This window comes from Hippopotamus amphibius, chromosome 2 (assembly GCF_030028045.1).
Source record: "Hippopotamus amphibius kiboko isolate mHipAmp2 chromosome 2, mHipAmp2.hap2, whole genome shotgun sequence".
Classification (NCBI taxonomy): domain Eukaryota; kingdom Metazoa; phylum Chordata; class Mammalia; order Artiodactyla; family Hippopotamidae; genus Hippopotamus; species Hippopotamus amphibius.
In genome coordinates, this window is record NC_080187.1 from 159,404,004 (window position 1) to 159,429,056 (window position 25,053).

At 34.5% G+C, this 25,053-nt stretch overlaps 1 protein-coding gene across 1 annotated transcript in view; it reads right to left on the reverse strand.

Moving 5' to 3' along the window:
* The window catches only part of TTC6 (tetratricopeptide repeat domain 6), a 192,253-nt gene that overhangs the window by 44,139 nt on the left and 123,061 nt on the right, over positions 1-25,053 (reverse strand). Inside the window, exons 11-21 of the mRNA XM_057724891.1 lie at positions 22,411-22,784; positions 20,177-20,639; positions 19,752-19,881; positions 18,733-18,905; positions 16,909-17,045; positions 9,201-9,370; positions 6,386-6,506; positions 4,819-4,969; positions 2,220-2,302; positions 1,217-1,293; positions 624-784 (exon numbers count right to left, since the gene is read on the reverse strand). Coding sequence (XP_057580874.1) covers positions 624-784; positions 1,217-1,293; positions 2,220-2,302; positions 4,819-4,969; positions 6,386-6,506; positions 9,201-9,370; positions 16,909-17,045; positions 18,733-18,905; positions 19,752-19,881; positions 20,177-20,639; positions 22,411-22,784 — 2,040 coding nt within the window. The remainder of the gene's footprint in view (positions 1-623; positions 785-1,216; positions 1,294-2,219; positions 2,303-4,818; positions 4,970-6,385; positions 6,507-9,200; positions 9,371-16,908; positions 17,046-18,732; positions 18,906-19,751; positions 19,882-20,176; positions 20,640-22,410; positions 22,785-25,053) is intronic.

The following is a 25,053-nucleotide window of genomic DNA, read 5'->3' on the forward strand; positions in this document are numbered from 1 at the left end:
ATCATAAAGAAAACTTAAAAACCAGCCATAAATTGCAAGAGGATACATGACACACATGTAACCAACCAAGGATTAATACACAGGACTTATTTTTTTCAATGCCAAAAATCAATATGAACAAGACAAACAAAAATGTGTACAGCAAATTGATAGAACAGAAAATATGAGTGGCTATAAACATATAAAAAGACATCTCAAACTTTGCTCAAACTGAGAAATGTGAACTAAGACCACAATGAGACATCAATTTCTAGCCACCAAACTGATCAAAATAAAGTTGACAATACCAGTTATCGTAGAGGATGGAGACTAACAGGAACACTCACACACTGCAGGCAGGAGAACAAATTGGTACAATCCTACGGAACAATGTGCCATTTTCTTGAAAGTTAAACATTTTCATTCTCTACATACCAGCAATGTTAACAGAAGACATGAAAAAAATATTTATAGCAGCTTTACTCTTAAGAGGAAAAAAAATAAAACAACCCAGATGTTAACTAACAGAAGAATCACTAAATAAATGGTATGGTTTAGTTTTGTTAAAAAAAAAAGCAATAATTCTAAGCACAATATAAAAATTCCATTAATAGGTTTAGTAAACGTTCCTCAAGACTTTTCACCTTGTTTCTCTTGGCCTTCATTTGAGCTTTTGCTAATAGAGCATACATGGTGACCTCCGGCTTACTCAAAGTGATCCCATCTAAGATCTGAATGGCCTTGTCATGGTTCTCACAAAATGAATAAATGAGTGCTTGCTGTATAGGACTCAACTCAACGAGACCTAAAAGGTAAGGAAAGTTTATCAAAAAACTTTATCAAGTTTCTAGGACTTAGAATATAATTATTCTAGGGCAGTCAAGCAATTCAATAATCTATTTTTACAATATGAATTAATAAAGCAATATGATATTAAAATCTGTTTACTATCAACAAACAATAAGATATTCCAATTACAAACAAATAAAAAAATAACAGCATAAGCCTGGTATTTCCTATAATAATCTCTCTCACAAAATTTACTAGGTTATGAAGCATTTTACAAATTGGTTACATACACATGAAACTGAAGTTTTAGTTTCAAAGTCTAACATTGACTTTCAAGTGAACTCGTCATGCTGTCTATACAGAGCTATTGCAAATAGAATAAAAAATTTAAAGAAGTATTTCTTTTTAAATTAAGACAATATTATAATTTTACATTGATTACATTTACCTTTGTTCATTTCTGCTAATTGGTAAATAGTGAACTTTGCAAGATCATAGCATTTCATCCTAAGAAGATATTGTCCTCTGGAAGAAATAACAGCTTTTTAATTCTAAGCAGTTGAAAATAATTTTTCTAAGATAAAGTGTTTTATACTCAGTTACTTAAAATTTTAAATTACAACACATTTATTCACACTTATGTATTTACGACAAAAACAATGTGAAAATTATAAATATTTTATGTAAGTCTAAACAGGCCAATTAGCATGGAGATATGAGAAGAAAACAATTTAGGAGAAATTAGAAGAAACAAATTAGAAGAAAACAATGTGAAGCTGAAAGAAAAACAGTCAACTCTTCTTGTAATTATTGGCATTTAAAAAATTATACTCCGTTGCTGATAAATTTTAAGAGCTAAACACAGTTCAAGGGGCATAAAAACGGAGATTTACAGAAACTGTTAAAATGTGGTTCGAGTTAAAAGATAAAGCAACCCCTTATCAGAATGCATTGTTCCAGTCCATTTTCTCACGTGTGTAAATCAATTTCCCATGTTAGTAATTATAACATACTTTTGGTAGTGATAACTCATAATTTGCAACAAGTCCTTTTACAGCAAGCTCTACTGCCTCTGAAATACAATTCAATGTACCTTTTTTTTTCCACTGAATTATCTGAGGCTTATACTTGGTATCTCCATGGACTCCTTTCATGAGATCTGTGATAACTATCTAACTAGTAATCTAGAGAGGCCTCAAAGAACTTAAACACAGACAGTTGTGTTTTGATGAAAGGACAGAACAAAGGGAAAGGTCTGGTTATCTTATATTATAAATTATCTTAAGTTTAACAAAAACAACTGTATCTGACTTGCTGGTTTGGAGATGGCCATTTCTGGGAGATGAACTGTAAAACAAGGGGGCTAGAAAGATCAAGAAAGAACTAAGGATTCCAACAACTAGCTCAGATGCTAAGTTATCCCAAGGAGAATTCTATTTCTATGCTCGTACCTTATTATATATAATTGGACTCCATCTGGCTGAATGTGGATAGCACGCGATAACTCTCTCACTGCCTTTTTCAATTTGTGGAACTGTTGAGTGATAAACAGAAATTTAGCTCATAATAATACTGATTACCTCCTTTCTGATATTTATCCCCTCCCACCTTTCAATACAGAAATTGTGCAGGAATCTCTCCTAATATACGTTTCTTAAGAATCATCAAAGCAAGAGGAATACAGAAAAGTTAAAAAAAAAATTATAATGCAGTCTTTCGGTTTTTTCAAATTATCTTTAAGTCTGAAGAATGATCACACAGATATATAGTTTTAAATAAATATGATTATATCATACATTCTAGTTTGTTTTCCCTTTTTGTTTAGCTTTTCAGTTTTTCTCCCTCCCAATCATAACACCTTTTATACCAAACTTTACTCATGTTAATAAACTAGCTTGAAAGGAATGTAAAATAAAAAGTAAAAGTCAGTTCCACTTAAAAGTGAGAGAGGGAAAACAAGCTTGCACTTAAATTAATGAATAAAATGAATGAATAAAGCAAAATATGACAATGATGAAAAGGATATCTGTTTAAAATCAATATACAATGAAAAGTAAACATTGATTCTTTCTTTAACACTTTGGAGGAGAGTCATGTTTGGAGGAAATAGTGGACAGAGTCAAAAGGGAACTCAAAAGAAGCGAGTTTGAGATATTTAAATAAACTTAAGAATCACTGTGGAACCTCAGGCCTGCCGCTTCTCAAGCTGACCCTGATCAGGTTGGCGTAATTAATAAACCACCTTGTCACACGGCTGCATCGCTCCACCTGGTTCCAACGGTTCATATCCCTGCACTGAGGAAGCCCTGACTGGGAATAATGGAGGCTCACTCTCTGGTCTTTATAAGCTTTCCTGGGGTTGGACTTCTCCAAGCAGCATTAGATTGGATTTACCCTGGAGCCTCAACCCACACTGTAGGCATATGTGTTCCTCTGTACACAGACACAGGGTTTGGTCTGTCATCATTTTATCTACGTGGGATCATACTGTACACACTTTACACTTTTCCAAACCTTGCTGTAGAATATCTCTTGGAAATCCCTCCAAATCACCTGGTATAGTTTCAATTATTCTTTTTATTGATTACATGACACTCTACAGTATGAATACAACATCTTATTCAGCCATTACTGCGAAGAGATTTTTGCCTCCTCAGAACAATGTCTTTGAATATGTGTCCTTACACCTTGATATTATGTTGGTGCTTCGGTTTCTAAGGATGCTTGGAGAAAATTCCAACTTCCTCATAAGGCCTCAGCTCCATCAACAGAGAGTGAAGCAAAAGGGTCACAAACCCTCCCCACCCCTCCCCAACAGGAATCAAAAGCAAACTTTCCCTGGAGACAATACCAAAATGGCCCCGGGGGATCTTCTGCTTCCATCATCAGGAACAGAAGGGCTTTGAGTGGGATTCTAGTCACACTGGGTGCTGAGATGCAGACAGCGAGAACAGAGCCTCTAGCAAACTCCCAACGGACATGCAGTGTGAGCAAGAAATAAACCTTTGTTATTTTAAGATGGTGATTTTGAAGTTTTATTTGTTGTTGTTGTTTTTCCACAGCATAAGAGCCTACCCTGACCGAAACCAATGGGAGGAGAGGACTTGTGATAGATAAGGGCAGAAATGTAGCAAGGAGCCAGTTCCCATGAGCTCTTGGAGGCCTTTGGCTTTTGCAGCATTTGGCTTTCATTCTGAGCACAAAGGGAAGCTACTGAAGGGTTCCAGGCAATGAAGTAAAATAATCCGATTTATGTTTCAACAACATCACTATGTTGGTTTTTTGAAAACTCATCCAAAAGTAATAAAGGAGAGAAACAAGACGACCAGGAGGCTACTGTAACAATCCTGGTGAGAAATTACAGTGCCTTGGACAGGACGGTTAGTGACAGAGTAGTAGAAAGGAATATCTATTTTGAAAGGTAGACACAACAGCTAACAGTGTTTACTTCTGGAAAGTCAAATTTGGTTGGAGTCAGAGCTCTTATTATTTACTGTATTGTTTGAATTTTACACTAAGGATATATTATTTTTTTAATTTAAATAACTTGTAAAATTTAAACAATATTTAAAGGAAAGTGTGACTGATTTGGACCCCATTCTATGCACAGATCCCATTCTATGAACTCATCCACTCACTCCTACACACACACACACACACACACACACACATACACACACACACACAACTGAGGGACTCTAAAATGTTAACATAGCAGTTATCTCTAGAGAATGAAATCATGGATGGTTTCTAATTTACTCTTATTTGTGCACATATATTACATGTGATAAATATAATTTGTTTTTGTAACAAGAAAAAAAACAGGCCTTATTTTAAAAAGAAGAGAAACAAAAATTCACACCTAATCTGGAGAGGCTTTTTAAGTGGGTAATTATGGTTAACTATATCTACCTAATATGTATTGCTTACAAATGCAATAGACTCTGTAATTAGCTGAAAAAGAATACACTGATGTATTTAAATTATATTGAACAAATATTCAGAAAATTAGAACTTTTTTAAAAAACAAGATTCTCAAACTTTAAATACCTTATGATAGGCTTCTGCTCGACAAATATAGCTTTGAATATACATAGGGTCAAGTCTAATAGCCTCAGAAAAAAACCAAATGGCTTCAGTGTAGTTATCCAGGTGTAGCAGATATATGAGGCCAATATTTATATAAGCCAAAATAATGGTTCTAAAAAAATGAGAAAGCAAAATCTGCTTAGACATTTTAATTATTCCAAATGTTCTCCAATTATAAATGAACCTAATGAAATACATGTATCAATTTATACCAGGGTTTTTTCTCAATGTTTTACTAAAGCAAAGTAAATGAGTTAAATACTCTATATTAAAAATTACAAACACCTTTATGAAATCCTTAGTAAGGAATAAACATCTGTACAGTCTGTCCTAGGAACAGATTTCCTGAAGTCTCCTAGACTCTTAGCAATACTTCGCTCTTCCTTGACTTAATCTTGACTTATCTTGGATAACAAGCTTAGTTTTCTCCAACTCAAAAGTTTTTGCCTCAGGCTATGTTATGTTCTCCAAGAGAAAGAGTGAGGAACAGTGAGAAACAGCAACATTCTCAAGGCTTAGGGTTAAAAATCCTCTCCACAGAGGTATTAACCCAGTTGCTTTTCTATATCAAGTTGTTTTTCTCTCTTAGAATCAAACAATTTTCAATGTAGAAATAGCCTTAGAAATTATTTGTTCCATGCCTCTATTTCAAAATGAGGAAACAACACATCCTATATCCCAGTTTCACAGAAGCCTTGACACTATGCCTACTGCCCACTTTCTGCCTTTTTGCAACTGAAACTCATTTCTTTCTCTTCCCAACTGAAAAATACCCCAAAGAAAACCACTGTGACCATTTTGGAGCCATGCTCCATGGCTTTCCCGAGTCAAGTTCAAAGTTTACCTTAAATAAGCTAAGCAAGCCGTCTGCTGGTTGGCACAGAATTGGCATGATTTGTTACTCTTTCTGACACCTTCCATTTTAATGAATGCTTCTTTGGAAAGAAGGGGAATTATTTAATTAAATTCTACTTTTTACAGCCTGGCTTTCTGACTAGCGTATGTAACTTTCAGTCTGTTTCTTCCTGAACCTATGTTCTAATGGCATTTGCTTTTTTCTTTTGCTTTACTAAACAAAATGTAGTCAGAAGATCTAAATAGAGGATTTCCTCCCATTGAGTTGGATATTGTGCATGGCAACAATATATCAAGCAGAATATTTTGCCATTATTTTAAAACTTGATGACAATTTTCCATGAACTTAACTTCAAAAAGTTCTAACCTGGGCATCCCCAAGCTGCTCTTAATTACTGGTTGATTTTGCTGTCCATGGATTTAAACTCCTCTCAAACCCATTCAATCTCTAAAATTTGCAAAAGCATCTGAGGCAAACAGATATTGACAATAGTTTTTATTTTAGAAGTAATCTTATTTTTGGAAGTAGTATTCTAATTCTTGGATAACTTTATAATTGTCTCATTTTTACAAGGTTACTAATGATGAGGGGGACAAAGCTTTTTCTTTCACTTTGATACTTTCTTAATTTTACACAAAAGTGAAATCAGTAAGAATGAAAGGGAAAACATACCTTTCTAGAGAAATAACAGCTTCAAAGTCACAAATTGCTAGCAACCAAAGTTTTAGATCTGCGTAGACTATGCCCCGATGTAGAAAACAACTAAGGTTCTCATAGCCATCATTTATGAGAGCTTAAAAATAAAGGTATATATCTTATTCAGGTTCTGAACAAACATATCTGAGTTATATTTTAGCCTATGCCGCTTCTTACTGCTTATTCTTATTTTTTTTAACATTACATAAAATAAAACATATCTATAATGAGTGTACTTATTTGGTGAGTAAAAAATAGTACTCACACGAAAAGTGTATTTGTTTATAAGTAACAATGTGACTATCATGGTTCACAAACTCCTCAGAACTGGAAGAAACCCTGGTATTAATCTAGGATAGTCCCCTCACTTTACTGATAAAGAGATTAAGGTCCAAAGGGGCCAGGTTCAGTAACCATGCAAATCAATGGCAAAGATGGGCCTAGAATCTAACCTCTGATCCACTGCAGTGGATTGCAGACAGAAGGCATCATTACTGGCCAAAGAATAAGTTGTGGTCCAAGCCCAGGCTGGGACAGACAGAAGAGGTCAGGCTTATACACATAAACCAGGAAGGGCGGCTCAAAGAGGCTACTCCAATTGCAAGCAGACCTTTGAATTAAGGCAGGCAACTTGAATATGCATGTCCCAAAGAACAGAAGCATGGGGCAAAAATAACCTCTTCTCAGGACTCCAGTGTGTGGCTCTCATTAGTGACTAGTCTGGCAATCTAGAGGTCATCTCATGTCTCCTCACTTACTGATTCCCCCTTAATTTACAAAAACATGCAATGAGTTAAATGAGATTTCTACAACATTTGAGCCACATCATACAAGCTTCTCAAGCACATTCTGGTTAAAAAGGGAAAGTTTTTCAAAAAATGTGCATGATGTTCACAGTCTGGGACACAGATATTCACAGTACTAGGTTTGAGGATGTACATCTAGCGTAAGCAGTGATCACACAGATTAAGGAATCACTTGAAGGCCATCTGACTGCTCAGTTCACAGCATGCCTGCCTAGCAAGGAGAAAGATGGCTGCAGTTGGTTAGCTGGTTGCTCTAAAAAAATAGAAACTTTCCTGAGGGGGAAAAAAAATCAGAATTACTTAACCTCTCTGTGCTTCCGTTTTCTTATCAGTAAAATGGGGATGCTACCTCAGCATTATTCTGAAGAGTAATTGAGACACTCCATATATAGCATTTAGAAGAGTGCTTGGCAAGTAGGGAAATGCCTAATGAATGTTAGATATTATTATTAGCTTAGTAAAAATATCTTGAGGGTCCTTTTTGATTCTGAAAGATAAAACTTCTTAGGCTAGCCTATAGGAAAGGATTGAGGCCAAAATACAGCTGGTCTGCTCTGAACAATTAAATAACAAGGATTTGTATTCCTGTGCTGGCCTAGAAAAGAGCTGGTGAGGAGCCCAAAACTTGGAGAAGAGGAAATATGAGAAAGTGGCTTTTAGGAAGGCCAGGAAGAAAGGTGTTTAGCAAGATGGCAGATAGACAGGGCTGACAGAGACCGATAAAAGATAAACTTACAGAAATAAGGGTGTTTAACCTTCAAATTTAAATTATCTGTGCTAACTTTATCCTCTGAACCCTAAAACATTTAGTAACAGATGGTAACCATGAGAAGTGAATTGGTGAACAAAAATGGAGAATCAATCAGAAGAGCAGAAATTAGATATAAAGGTTACAAGAGAAGTGAACAGGAATCCTCAGTTCTCTCTTTCAGGATTCCTTGGAAATAGAAGGGAGGGCACTAAACTCCTCTCAGCACATAGGATGGGCTTTGAGTTATGTTATTTGAATATTCATGGGAAGGGTGACCTCAGAAGGCAAATGGACTTAGAGATACAAGAAACAATCATCTTTTGGAGTTCCCTGGTGGTCTAGTGGTTAGGATTTAGCACTTTCACTGCCATGGCCTGGGGTCAGTCCCTGGTCTGGGAACTGAAATCCCACAAGCTGCACAGTGCGGCCAAAGGAAAAAAAAGAACAAACAATCATCTTAGATTGCCTTCCCTGAGGAGCTATGCATTCTCTACCTAAGAGTCTAGTGGTCTTAATTTCTAGATTCTGCCTTATCTAGGATGTTGGGATTCTAGCATTTTGCACCCAGGTGAACACAGCCATGTTTGGAGTATTGGACTCTGGCTGGAATTTGCCAGTCAGGATGGGCTAATTTATTCAGCTGGACACTGTTTACTGAGCACTTATTCTACGCCCAGAACTGTGCTGGACATATTCATATACCAAGAATGCACCGGTACAGGGTAAAGTGGAAATGGCCACTTTTAGCTATTGGCATCCTCTGAGGATTCTCAAAGCCCATTTTTAGTTTAAGGGTTACAAAACTCTAAATTTGACTAATCCATGGGCTGGTCTATAGAGTAGGACACAGCCCACAGGAAAAATTCACTGCCATTTTAGCAAGATGACTAAGAAATAGACCTGGATTTCCAGAAATAGCCTCAGAACTTCATATATAGAAAGAGATTTCTTTGATGTGATATCTTCTTTTTGTTACAGTTATACACACATAAACACAAACAATCACACACACTAAAAGGGAATATTAGAAACCACTTTTACCTAAACTACTGTAGTTTATAAGTATAAATAAATATATATGCTATATAAATATATGTAAGTATATATATATAAAAAAACTATATAACAATATACATATTACATTAGTCATCCCACATTAGTATTCCACTCCATGAAAGTGAGCTGCTGAACCTCAGATTAAATTCCCATATATGTGCCATTAAAGATGAAGTACCTGAAACACTATAATCCTGTAGTGCTCTAAGAGGGTTACTCTTCCTAAGTAAGCAGGCTCTATAATACAGTGCTAACCAGTTATTAGGATCTAAGTGAATTGCAATAGAAAGATCTTGTGTTGCTTGCTTATAAAAGTGCCGTTTAAAGTATGCTCTCCCTCGGTATGTCCTAGAAAAAGAAAAAAATTCATTTTAACATATACTGCAAAATATAAATCTTCTCTTTTTGGCAAACTTATACAATCAATTTTATATCTGAATAACAACTTGTGATTATTTCTCTTTGCTTCCCAGGAAAGTTTAGTCATAATATTAATAGCAAAAAGGATATGAACTTTTTATAAATAAATATGTAAATATATAATAAAATACTTTTTATTATAAATATATAATAAAACACTTCATGCTTATTAATAATGATGTATGTTAATTATGTATATGCTTACAAATTTTTATTATATTTCTTACATTTATCAGAGAGGTGTATCAATAAAATAAATGATACACCCAAGATACACTGAAGATACACCCAAATAAATAGGAGGCTGCTCTATCTACATGGATAAATGCTATTACATCAGTTTCATGAGTTGAAGTCTATCTCCATTAACTTCTGACTTCAACTTCTAAATTTTCATTGACCTATATCAAGTCTGAAAAATCTCATCTTCGATCACTTAACAATGTAAAACAAATAAGCTTTTACAACTAAAGTAAAAAAGACAATTAAGGAAAAACAGGAAGAATAAGCTAGTAGGTTCCCTGCTCTGAAGAAGTTAAATCCAGGGCGAGGAAAATAGATGTTCAAGAAGGTTACAGTATGAAAACAATGGTAATTTGGAAAAAAGTACAGCAAGTAACAGAGCTCTTTCAAAAGCACTAAGCATCCTAAGACTCAGGATATTTTATCCTGGAGCAAAATACTTTTTACCCCAAATATGAGAAATAACATATATTTTCTAATGAATGTAAGAGTCTTATATTTATTTTTAATAATTTCTGATTGCTAAAGAATATTACTAATTATTTCTAAGTATATATATGATTCTGAACTTAAAAACTTGCAGAATAAACCTTTAGTAATATTTTTTGTAGGGTGCTGTTAAGTCATGTCAATCCCTCAAACACACAGACTTTTGCATCTCTTCTGTCTTTCATTTCTACTGCCTCAATACTGAAGACCCCCATCAGATCACATCTGGGCTACTATTTTATTTCATTCCTATCTCTAGAGTGATAAGATTTGATCATCAGATAACAAAGATTACTTTTTTGAGAAACTTTCAACAGATCCCTGTTGACAATGGAATAAGGCCAATTTTTTTTAAAAAGGCACATAAGGCCTCCCATAAGATAACACCACATTATAACACCTTGAATTAACTTTCTGTTCTTCTCCAACTAATTTGATGCCTTCCTGCAAGTAATCCCCCTTTAAGTCAAGAAGTAGACAACCAGAATAGAACAATAACTACGGAAGAATTTTTAAAGAGCTTCAAAAAAGTCTGCCCTCCCTTCAAATGGCTGCAAGATGGGATAATTTTAGAAGTAAGTTATTTCAAACTTTCAAAGAACAAAAATTATCCAATCCTAAAGGACATGTTTCTAAGAAAAGAAAAAGATGAAAGACTTAATTCATTTTGAGAAAGTAGCCAAAATCCTGAAATCAAAATCTGACTATGAAACTGGTGAACAATCTTACTATGAATATAGATGAAAAATATTAAAAAGAGGAAAGACAAAGTGAATTCAGTATTACTTAATAATATTCTATCTAAAAATATATGATGGCCAAGAGGCATTTATCCTTCAAAATTAGAAAGCCTATTACCATGAAATTCTTTTTTTTAAAGATTTTTGTTTTTGTTTTTGTTTTCTTTTAAAGATTTATTTATTTATTTATTTATTTATTTATTGGCTGCATTGGGTCTTCATTGCTGCACGCAGGCTTTCTCTAGTTGTAGCAAGCAGGGGCTACTCTTCATTGCAGTGCACAGGCTTCTCATTGCAGTGGCTTCTCTTGTTGTGGAGCACAGGCTCTAGGTGTGTGGGCTTCAGTAGTTCTAGCACGCGGGCTCAGTAGTTGTGGCACACAGGCTTAGTTGCTCCACAGCATGTGGGATCTTCCTGGACCAGGGCTCGAACCCATGTTCCCTGAATTGGCAGGCAGATTCTTAACCACTGCGCCACCAGGGAAGTCCCCACCAAGAAATTCTTATAAGTAGATCATAGGGAAAAAATTTAAACAGGAATAAAAAGAAATACTCCTTTGAAATAATTAAAGAGGAAATGGCCCAAACATTACAACTTTGATGTTTCTTGGTAAAAGCCAAAGGCATTTTCATTAAATTCAAAAGATGAAGATTCACATTATCACTAACATTATTGTTAAGCTAAAGTTGATGAAATGATAAAAAGAGTTGGGAGATTAGAGTAGAGCAAAAAGAATAGGGAATTCCAAAACTCCACCTTTCCACAAAAGCAATGAATAAGCTGGCAAAAATTGTCAGAATCAACTTTTTTGGAACTCTGGAATCTAATTAAAAACTTAGAGCAACCAGGGGAATGCTTAATTAAGGAGGAAAAGCTGCTGAATTTTGGTAAGAGAGCTCTGTGGTGTTCTAAATCACCCTGTTTCCCTCCTCAACTTCCCGGACCCATAGCAGCCCTGAGGAAAACAACCTGCATTCCTGATGCAGCTTACTAGTACCAGAGGGAAGAATACAAATCTTATTCTCAAAGACCTGTAGCTGTGTGTTTTGACCTGTCTGGCGGATCACTGAAAGATTGGCTCAAATGTTTCCCTTTGTTTTGACTGCCTTAGAGCTTTCCCAGGGCTGATGTGACTTCTGGATGGTATTTATCAAAAGCATTTAACGGCGAATGTATTAGCCTCTGCCACTCGGAGCAAGGGAAAACAGTTGGGGCAAGCAAGAGTCAAACCAAAAACCCTGGGAAGAAAGAGCCTGGAGAAGGAGATACCAGGAGGATGAGGGTTTTAGAAAGTTTCCACATATTGCAGGGAATCTAAAAGGCCACCTGCAAACCCAAGGCTGAAAGCACGCACAGAAAAGACCTAAGAAAATGCTTAGCTCTCACCTCTGGTTTATTCAGGCTCTGTGCAAGGAGGACCTGAAAGCTAATGTGCTGAAGGTTTCTGGATAAGCACTGAAGGAGTGCCCCAAAACAGAGTCAATCTGCCAAGACTGAGAGACTATTTTTTGTTTGGTTGGTTGGTTGGTGTGTTCCAGAAGTTTAAGGAAATCTCAGTCAAATCACTAGCTGACAACAAAGTTACCAGAACAGAGACTTCAATGGCCACACATGACAAAGAATACAGACTTACAAAATCTGTTTAGAAAAGTCACTAAACAAACCACATGAATGACAAGAAGCAGCAACAACAAACCCTGGAAGAGAAGAAGGTGAATCTGACATCCAAAGGTGCCACATCATAATATTCAAAGTGACTACTTTTCAACAAAAAATTACAAGTAATGCAAAGGAAGAAGAAAATAGGGCCCATTCACAGGATAAAAAGAAATTAATAGAAACCAACCCTGAGGAAGCCCAGACATTGGACAAAGACTTAAAATCAACTGTCTTAAAATCGACTTAAAAGATTTTAAATAAACTATCTTTGGGAAATCCCTGGTGGTCCAGTCGTTAGGACTTGGCGATTTCACTGCCAGGGCCCAGGTTTGATCCCTGGTTAGGGAACTAAGATCCTGCAAGCCATGCAGCCCAGCTGAAAACAAATAAACAAACAAACAAAAACACAAAAACACAAAACTATCTTAAATATGCTCAGATAACTAAAAGAAACTGTAAAGAACTAAAGAAAACTATGAGAATGATGTCTCAATGCATAAAGAGTATCAGTAAAGATACTGATAGACAGAATTAGATTGATAGACAGAGAAATTATTGGGGGAAAAAAAGGAACCAAATAGAAATTCTGGAGTTGAAAAGTACAAAGACAAATGAAAATTCACTAAAGGTTTCAACAACAGATTTGAGAAGGCAAAAGAAAGATTCAGGGAACTTAAAGTAAGGCCAATCCAGATTATCCAGCCTGAGAAGTGGAATAGAAAAAGAGTGGAAAAAAATAAAAAGCTTGAGGGGCCTCTGGAACACCATCAAGCATACCAACACATGCATACATTGCAAGTCACAACAGGAAAGGAGACAGGAAAGGAGCAGAAATAACATTTTAAAAAGTAAGGGATGAAATTCCCAAATTTGATGAAAGAAATGAATTTATACATTCAAGAAGTCCAATGCTTCCATGTAGAATAAATTCAAAGAAATCTACACAGGAGGAACCTTATAATCAACCTGTTGAAAGCCAGAGACAAAGAAAGAAACTTGAAAGCAGTATGAGAGAAGCAACTCATCATGTACTTGGAATACTCAATAAGATTACAGCTGATTTCTCATTCAAAATCATGGAGGCCAGAAAGATTACAACTCACTGAATAGTCTGTGAACCATAAACACAATAAGTAAAAAGAAAACCACTCTTAGGCACAATATACCAAAACTGCTGGAATCCAAAGACAATGAGACACGTTTAAAAGCAACCAAAGGAAAAAGACACATTACTTTCAGAGGCACTGACTGACCACTGATTTTTTTCACTTCAAAAAAAAATTTAAAAAAAAAGGACTCTATATGACTCTGCATTACAATATATTCAAAGTGCTAAAAGAAAATAACTGCCAACCTAGAATTTCATACCAAGCAAAAAAATATAAATAATCTTTATGAACAAAGGTAAATAAAGATATTTTCAGACAAACAAGAATTGAGATAATTTATTACCAGCAGACTGGCCCTAAAGTAAAGGGATATTCAGAAGGAAAATTATTCTAGATAGAAGGTGATTGATAGATGATAGATAGATAGATAGATAGATAGATAGATAGATAGATAGATAGACAGATGCAAGGAAAAAATACAAATGGACCAAATACTACAATTAAAAGATATTATCATACACTGGTTAAAAAACAAAATTCCATTACATGCTATTTTCAAGAGACTTTTTAAACAAAATAATATAGAAAGTTTAAAATAAAGAGATGGAAAAAATATATAACATTTATATAATAACCAAAAGAAATTTAACCATAACATCTGATCGTAAAATGTATGAGATAGTAAAATAATTCCTTTTGAGATTGACAACACGATAAAGCTGCCTGCTATCACCATTTCTGTTCCAAGAATACAGCAAGGAAAGAAGGGAGGGAGGTATAAAAGTTATGAAGATGGGAAAACAAGACTTGGTATGTTTTGCAGATGATATGACTACACATGAAGCAAATCCAAAAGAATATACAAATTATTATATTTCATAAGTTTAGCTAGATTGCTATATCACAAGGTCAAGATACATTTATCAACTGCATTTCTATATACCAGCAACAAAAAGTTTAAAATAAAATTATACTAAAGTAGTACCTAAAATAAAACTAAGCAATACTGAACATACAGGAATAAATCAAGAAAAAGATATGAATAAGGCTTCTTTACAGAAACTATGAATTATTGAGCAAAAGGAATGAAGACCTAAAGAAACAGAATGTACCGTATGCATACATGAAAAGACTCAATATTGTAAGGATGTCAATTTTCCCCCTACTGCTCTATAAATTCACTGCAGCCCCAATCAAAATACAAAGGAATTACCACAGAAGTTGACCTGCTGATTCTACTAGGTTAAACTGTATGAAACTGTGAAATAGTACTGTTTTGATCTATAAAGAAGTCAATTTTCATATAGTTTAATCCAACTCAATGTGTTTGGAAATGCAAAAAAGCCAAAGAAAGCTCTGACAATTTTGAAAGATCGAAAGAACTGTTCTACTGGATTTCAAGATTTATTATGAAACTATAGTCTTTAAGACAGCATAGTGCAAAGATAAATTTTTTTAAAACCCCCAAAATAAATAAAGGGACTGAGAAACAGATCTATCTATACGTGGGTCTTCATTTCCTATAAAACTGACACTGCAAAGCAATGGTAACGGGACAGGCTTTTTATTAAATGTTACTTGTAAAATTGAATATGCGTGTAGAAAAAGTGAAATTTGTTTCCCTACTTCACATCATATACAAAAATTGATTCTAGGTGTACTATAAATCTACCTTTAAAAGGGAAACAATAAACCTTCTAGAAGATCAGACAGGAGAATATCTACATGACATGAGTAGTAAAAACCTGCTTATAGGACACAAAAAGCACTAACCTTAGAGAAAAAGGTTACTAAGTCAGACTAAATTTCATTTAAAAACTTTGTGCACCAAAAGACAATATTTAAGGAGTGCAATGACCGTCCAGAGCAAGGAAAAAAACTTGCTGTAAATATAACCAACACAGGGTCCGTATCAAGAATACGTAATAGTTCATACAAATCAATAAGAAAAAAGACCAACAACCCAAAAGTCACGAATGACAAAAAAGAAAATCCAAATGGTTAAGACAAATTTGAAAATGAATAATCATGTTAGTAATGAAGAAAATGAAAATTCAAACTAAATGAGATAATATTACACGCCCACTAGGAAGGCTAAAATTTGAAAGTTATAATAGTACCCAGCACTGGTGCGGAGCCTTGCATATACTGCTGGTAGTACAACCAGTTTATAAAATTAGTTTGGCCCCACAGCTGAACAACCGCATCCCCTCTGAACCAGGTATTTCACTCCTACTTGTACATCCAACAGAAATGACTACACGCGTGTCATATATGAGAATGTTGAAGTAAACAGTATTTGTAATCATCGAAAATTAGAAACACTCAACTGTCCATCAACAGTAGAATGGATAAGTAAATTTTAATATATTCAAGTAACTGAAAACTATACAAAAATTAAAATGAGGAAACTAGAGCCACATGCAATAATAACATTCAATGAAATAAGCTAGACATGAAAGAATACTACCTTATGATTCTATTTATATGAAGTTCAAAAAAAAAAAACAGGCAAAACTAAACTAAGAATGTTTAGAGGCATATACTTATGTGTTGAAACTATAAAGAAATACAAGTCAGAACAGTGGTTACCTTCTCGGGGAGGCAAAGGCACAAGGGGATGCTAGAAATGTTTCTTGACCTGGTGATGGTTACACCAGCATTTACATTGTGATAAGTCATTAAGCTGTATGTTTGTACTTTGCACACTTTTTTTGGATCCATGCTTTATTTTACTATAAAAATGCTACTATTAAACAAAAATTGTGAGTGAAGAGATGAGTAAGTATGGCTATATACACATTTTAAGCCTCTTCAAAACAAAACTTAGATTAAAAGAAAAGCAACAAATTGGAAACTGTATCATACACAATAAGGCTGAAAGAACAAAGTTTAATATTCAAGTTACAATAAGATAGCACAGAAAGCTATGTGAACAGTTCTCCATACTCAGTGAATATAAAGGATATGAAAAGAAATCCAAAGAAACACAATATAGGTCAATACTTTAAAAACTGATAATGTAACTAGTATTTAGGAAGTGCAATTGAACTTTTAAATTACCCACTACTCTTAGGGTATAAGTAAAGATTTTCCTGCACTAGTAGCACTAAAGATTGATTCACTATTTTTAAAGGGCTGTCTGATATCATTTCAAGAAATTTTCTTTCCTGAGAATGTATTTCAAAAATTTTTTTTCAAAAACTGTATCTAAAATAATTCTCACCTTGCTTGAGAATTTTGGGGATCTATATTTAACAAGGTTGTAAAATCCTGTTCAGCTGCAATCCAGTTTTCATTTTCAAAGTAGAATATCCCACGTTTAAATAATGCATCTGTTCTTTGGGGATCATAAAAGATACACTACATGGGGAGTGGAGGAGAAGCACAAAAACATATTACATAATGAAAAATAAGAAGAAAAGTATATAATCCTATAGCGAAATAAATGGACTACAACCATGTTTTTAACTTTAGATTACATAAAAACAAACTAAGATGCCAAAACTTCCAGATTTGCATTTAAAAACCATGCCTTTAGGAAGTGCATCTGTCATCAAGTTCTCGAAAGGGGAGGTTTTCTTTAAAAAACAAAAACAAAATCAAAAACCAGCACATACAAGAAGCCAAGGTTTCTGCCTACCAAAATTTTTATTAATAAAACCTCATAAGTAATTGTTCAACTAGAGTAGGGTTACATTGGACCTATCACAGCATTTTATTCCAATTAAAGGTGACACATTAGACCATAGCAAGGCTGATTCAATGAAATCAAATACGGATTAATTTAGTCCCTAAAATGGTGAAAAGAAATGAATTGGTATTGGCCTGGTTCATTCATTTCACACTGACATACAAGGCAATAGAGTAAAAGACTAAACCATTGTAAACGCAGTTGCAAAGGTCCTTGCCTATTGATGGGGGAGGTGGGGGGGGGGCGGGGACTGAAGCACAATGATTACGAAGTATCTTTCAAACGGGAAAAAAAAACACTAAAGGTTTTGAAGTTTGACCTCAAGTTGCTGCATTAGTCAAATTTTAAACGATTGGTGCTAAAGGAAAGGATCAGAAAAGATATTTTAATAATTTTAATATCTTCAGAAGAGATCTGTGATCCCTTCTAGAAAAGAAGTTACCAAAAACTTATAATATTCTCTGGAAGCAAAAGAATGTCAAGTATGGAGCTAACCATCATAGATTAAGAAACAGGGCAGTTGGGAACATGAAAAGCTAAATTATTTAAATCACATCTAAATTCTCAATTGTACTAAGAACTAAGAATTTAGAGTTAAAACTCAGGAGTTCAAGGTTACAATTCTGCTGCAATCAGTGGACTGTCTGCCTGACTCTAGCCTCAAAATACAGTTCAGCTAAAATTCACTTCCTCAAGGGAATTCTCTGATCTCCCCCAACCAAATACCAATTGCCCCCCATCATCTTTATTTCCATCATAGCATTCATCACAATTTGTAATTCTCTATTAGTGTATGTATTTATTTCTTTAATATCTGTCCTTTAAGTGACAGGCTCCATGTAAGCATGAAACATGTCCGCTTTGTTCACCAAGATATATCCACTACACCACACAGTGCCTTAGCCAATAAATATTTGTGAGTAAATGAATGAATGCAGGAGCCAGGGAGCACAGCTTTCTTTGAAAGCAGATAGGTTTGCTGCAGAAGAGAATCAGCTCTATCTCAAGAGTTAAGAAGCAGAAGTGATTTTCTCCATTATTTGAAAGAAAGAATCACTCTTCAAAGGTTTCTTTATTCACTGCTTCATGGTCCAGGAGAAGAGAGCTGAAAAAGTCAAGTCCCCCTCAAAGTTACCTCAATGCTCCCACACCCAGCCCTGATGCAAATCCACCCATTCAAAAAAGTCATTGACATACTGTTAATATCAATCCTAGTAACAAACGTTCTAAGGCCTAATTGAAAATAAATTAATATTGATTATATAACGTGAATTTCAACAATTTGTTATAGTATTAGGATGAGAATATCATGCTCTAACATATATAAATGGCAACATTATATGTGATACAGCTTACTTTAGAAAAGTCATCAATGGCCAGTACTCTGTTTTCTACTTCATACATCTCACCCCTCCTGAAATACAAGTCAGCATCCATGGGCTTGCACTTAATTGCCTGAGTATAATTTAGAATTGCCAAAATAATGTCTTTTTTTTCTCTGAAAATTTCTGCCCTTGAAAAATATGCCTCTAAAGAAAATTAAAAAGGTAAAATTTAGTGTTACAGTCCTAAATTTTTAAAGATTAATCTTTCACCCTCCAAACACGTAGTCTTAGAATAATGTATCTCTATTATACTTTGTTTGCCATTTGATTTAAGATTTGTTTTTTATTTCAACAATGCAAAATTTGTTCTCAAAGGCTGGAGAAATACTATGGTTAAAAGTGTTTTCAATGTCAATACGAAGTAACAAAAATTACCTTTTATCTTTCTGTACATCTGAAATGTTTTGTAACCTTTTAATGTTCATAGTAAAAAGTTATCCTTTGATGGTACAAAATTTTATGGACTTACAGCAGAGATCAGCATAGATTTAAAAAAACATTTATTGAGCTCATGTCATATTCTAGGGGTATGTTGTGGGTGCCGGAAATACAAAGATGAATATGACATTTTCTCATCCCCCAGAAGTTCCATCTCCAGTCGTTCAAGTCGGTTAGAGAATGGTACATAAACACCAATGTACCTATTTCATCAAATGAGAAGTCTTAAGAACACTACAACCCTAATTCAGGCTAAATTTGTGAATCACTTTAACTAAAAACTGTAAGTTCATATTCTTCTTATGAGATGAGCAGTAAGGAACTAATTTATTGTAGTGTATACCAAGGACATTAACATTTCAAACCATGATAAGTATTTTTAAAACAACAAGATCACAGAGTCCTAAATTTATAATATCAAGAGTAAATTTAACTTAGGAAAGTCATAACCATTTGTGGAGATTTATATGCCTTGAATTATGTATCTTTATACCATTAAATGACCAAAGCTTAGGTAAAGATATAAGTAATATAACTGCACAGGCAACCCACCTGCATTATTTTTATTATATTTATTTATATAATTCAAGTCATCCAAAGCTTCATTAATTCTGCCTTGGAAAAGATAAATGAAATGTCGGTGCCAATAGGCATTGAGAAACAATGGCTCCAAGAGAATAGCCTAGAAAATAAATATAAATTCAATTTAATTTAAGGGAAGATATCCTATCAAATAAATTTTCAAACATTATTGATCCCAATGGCTTTGTATGTGAATAGCATAAAATGATGCCTCCCAATCTGACAAACAAAATCTAGTGTTTTTAATGTTAATTATTTGAAAATGTCAATAATCATAATTTCACAATCCCATATGTATAATACAAACATTCATTGTTCAAAATTCTAGTAAAACTTAATATATAATTAGAAGCAAGGATAAATTGTTAGTATTATTTTGATTAAATAAAACTTACTTCCTGTAGATCATTCATGGCACTCTGTAACTTTCCCAGTTTCCTATAAAGAGCTCCACGCCTACAATATAAAAATGCAGGATATTTCTCCTTACTATTTATTTCTTCAGTCAAGATCTCCACTTCGGATTCATAATGTTTAATGACCGCTGGAGGGAGACTAGACTCCAAAGAATCACTCAATTCTATTTTTGGTGTTTTTTTCACTCTTTCAGATGAGTCTCCTTGAACAGATATTTTAACAACTTTCTCTCTTGGGGTTGTCTTCTTTTGCTTAGGCTTAGAGAGCATGTCAAGAGCCCATGTTCGAGGATCATTATTTTCTGGAATTCTTCCCTTACTTTGGGCATACTTGCCAAAATTTAGACACAGAGGTAGACTGGGACACCGAAACAGACGTTCATATATTGGAATTTTGAGCAAAAATTTCTTCTGTCCAGGAAGGATTCCATGAGACTCTGATCTAGTTTTCAAAAGAGTGATTTTTAAGTTACAGAAATATAATTTTTATAATCAATAAATCAACTCAGACACAGACAAAATTACTGTTTCTCTCTTATCAAAATAAAATTACATGGTACTTTTATGGAAACCAAGTCCTCCTGTTCATTCATTAAGATCGTATGAAAAATCTCTGTAGAGTTTATGAAAGCAGAAGACTGTTATTAAAGATGCAGGCTTTGCAGAGAACTGAAATAAGGGGTCAGTGCTCCTTTCAGGCTTAATTTACACCCCCACCCTCAACCAGAGGAAATACAACAGAGAACTGAGGAGTTAAAAACTTGATGTGAGAAAGGAAATGCCATCCAAATGACTGGCAAGAACATGAATCTGAGGAAGCAGGAAGAAGGAAAGATTTGACTCCACAGCAGACTAACAAAAAAAACCCCAGACATCATCCCAAATTCAGTAGGCTATTAAATTAGATGACATCTAATACGCTTTCAAATGCTACGTTTCCAGGAGTATCCTCCTCAAACTCTCCATGTCCCACACAGTTTTCATTCAGTTACATTTACTGTATGCCAGTGCTGTACTAGCCACACAAGATAGAATAAACACATTCTATTGGAAGGGAAAAAACCAAACCCCATCATTTCACTAATATTTACCAAGTGTGTACTATGAGAAAGACCTGTGCTAAAATTAGGAGAATAAAAGTGAGAAAAATCAGTACCCTTCCCTTTCCTTACTCTGTGACACACACCACACACACACACACACACACACACACACCCCATTCCTCTCCACACTCTAGTGTAAGCTACCATCATCTCTTCCGTCTAGAGTATAATAACTTCTTAATTCCCTGCTTCTACTCTTGGTCTCCTCCAATCTCCACATGGCAGCCAGCATGTTTTGTTTTAAACAAATGTAAATCAGATCATGTCACTCACTAGAGTTATCTCTAGTATCTAGAATACAAATCAAGCTTTTCACCACAGTCTACAAGACTCTACACAATGAGACCCCAGCAAGTATCTCTAATAACACTACTCTCTCGCCTCCCACTGTTTCAGGCATAGGGCAAGCCTCAAGGCTATTGCATTTTCCAGTCCTTCTGAGTGGCTGACTTCTTCTCAATTACTATTTCTGGTCAAATGTCACCTGAGAAAGACCATCTGTACCAAATAGGTTTCATTTCCACCTCCACATTTTTCTCCATCCTTCTCTACCTTGCTCTTCGCCCTGGAGTACTAGTCTGTACAGACTACATACATAGCATCCCTTGCTGTCTTCTAATCAAAAATGTCCAATTAGGAGCCCTGAAAAGGGAAAGAGTGAAGTCAAAGTATTCATTCCCCCAGCCTCCTCCTGAAGGGTTGCCTCAAACTGGCCATGATCTTTGACCAAAGTTCACTACTTCTTTCAAGGAAATCCTTTCCATGCAATTCCTTTCTTCCAGGTTCTAGTAATCACTCTTTCTGTCCTCTCATACTTAGGGGTAGAGACTGGCTCTATTATTTCTAGCCCTAGGATAGTACTCTATCATTTGTGGTTTCCCTACACCCTGACATCTTTGTAAATTGCCGCTTCTTATACCTTTCTAGAATTATTCTAAATTGACAGTACTATCTGTTTACTACTGGGACCCTGACTGATAAATTTACTGGTACCAGAGATGGGCCCAGGAAATACACACACAAAAGGATCCTTCAGTGAGTGAGCTATAAAATTAAGGCCCAAACCATAACACATTTCTTAAACTATAACAATTGTTGATTCAACAAGACCTTTTAAGAATTTTTGGAGGCTTGGATAACTCATCATACACAAGTGTAAGTTTACTGAGTCCCAATTCTTTCTTCAGTTTCACCTTCTTTTTCTTGGGATAAACAATGTAAGTAATGCCAGCTTGTCTAGATGCTTCAATGAGAGAGAGAGACAGGTCTCTCGAACTGTATCTGTCCCGCATATTATCTAAGATAGTATCTATATTTTCTTTGACAGAGACGGGTTCCTCAGTTTCATTTTGCTTAGCCATCCGACGCTCCAACTCCTTTGCTTTTTGAAACATCACCTCTCTCATATTGCTTTGCATGTCATCCTTAATCTCTAATGGAGCTACGGTCTCCTCCTTCTTCAACTCAACTGCAGATTTTACTCTCTTATTTATAAGGAAACAAAGAAACAGAAAAAATACAAAATCAATTTAATTGCTATACATCTAAAATTAATTCAGTTACAACTACCATTAATGTAATTTCATCACTATTGAAAAATTTTAAATCATCTATTCTTGATGTTTTTCAAAAGTGAGCTTATAAGTTAACAGTGGGTTAGTTAAAGCAAAGTACAGTACAATAATTTGGTCACATGACATTTCATTAGCTACTTAAAAAATAACACCATAAAGTAGATATGAATTAATCATGATTTTATATATCCTTAATTAAAAAGAGAATGCTCTTCACACATTCAAATTAAGTATGCACTCTACTTTTAGGTTAATGGAAAAAAAATGGTAGAATGGCCAAAATTTACTAAAATGCCTTACTCTATAAAATCGATTTGTAAGTCTATTTTCAAAAGTACCTTAACAACATTGAATTTCTGTATATAGTATTCAATTATTTTCAATTCAATATTTATAGGCTTAAATAACAGAATTCATTTTATCTAATCATTAGAGAATCAACTTAATTTTAACAATAATATAACATTAATAATTTATAATAATTATGCATTAGTACTTGAAACTCTAACAATACTCATTACTAATAAAAGAGAGGTTAGTTCCAATCCTTTGATATAGCATTTCGAGCCTATTGAGCTACTGTCAATCCATTAACTGCATTTAATTTTGCTAGTAAATAATTTGTTATAGAAATATTTTTCTTTATAGTGAATATAGGCTCAAATTCCAAATATAACAATTCCATACAAGCTAGTTATATACTTTAAGATGTACTAAAGTGCAACAGAGATATTGACCCTCTCTGTGACTTACTATATATACTTCCCCCATCTCAAGAAATTGTATTTAACTCAATATGTAATTAGAATAGAGAATAGAGAAATATAGACTATAGAATATATGTATGTGTACAGATAAGTATACATCAAGAAACATAAACACATATGTGTGTACCAAAAAAAGTAGACCATGCCTGAAAAAAAGTAGAACGTAAGATATTCATATTCCCTACCTGCTAACTAGCTCTGAATTATGCAGCTCTGTAGAACACTTGGGAAGGAATCACTGACAGAATCTATAGCTATAAAGCAGAACTACCAGATAGGTTTGGTGTTTTATTGAGATATTATTGACATATAACATATGTAAGTTTAAGGTATGCAGTGTAATGATATGATAAGCATATATACTGTGAAATGATTACCACAGTAAGGTTAGTTAACACCTCAATCCCCTCATACAATTACCATTGTTTTTGTGTGGTGATAACATTTAAGATCTACTCTTTCAAAAATTTTCAGGTATATAATACAGTATTGTTAATTATAGTCACCATGATGTACATTAGAGCCCCAGAATTTATCTTACAAATAAAAGTTTATACCCTTGACCAACATCTCCCCATTCCTCTCCTCCTGCCCCAGCCCTGGCAACCACTATTATACTCTATGTTTCTATAAGTTCTGCTTTTTAGATTCCACATATAAGTAAAGACAGTATTCATCATTATGTTTTTTATTGTATGTTTCAGGTGTACAACACTATCATTCAACATCTGCATATACCACAAAGTGACCAATCCCGAAGTCTACCATTCATCACCATACAACTGACCCATCTCCCCTTTTCCTACACTTCACACCCCCTTTCTCCTCTGGCAACCAACAATGTTTTCTCTATATCTATGAGTTTCTTTTGGTTTTGATTTGTTTGTTCATTTGTTTTGGTTTTGTTTTGTTTTAAATTCCACATATGAGTGAAATCATATGACATTTATCTTTTTCCTTCTTATTCCACTTAGAATAATACCCTCAAAGTCCATCCATGTTGTCACAAGTGACAAGATTTCATTCTTTTTAAGGCTGTATGTCTGTAGACATCTGTGTGTGTCTATATACACCAATGTACACAGACATACACACACACATATATACACCACATCTTCTTTATCCATTCCTCCATGGATGCACACTTAGGTTGTTTCCATATTTCAGCAATTACACGTAACGGTGCAAAGAACACAGGAGTGCATATATCTTTTCCAGGTAGTGTTTTCATATATTCTTTGGATAAACACCCAGAAGTGGAATACCTAGATCATATGACAATTCTATTCTTAATTTTTTGAGGAATATCCACACTGTTTTCCATAGTGGTTGCAACAGTTTACAATCTCACTAACAGTGTAAGTGGGTTTTCTTTTCTCCATATCCTCTCCAACACTTGTTATTTCTTGCCT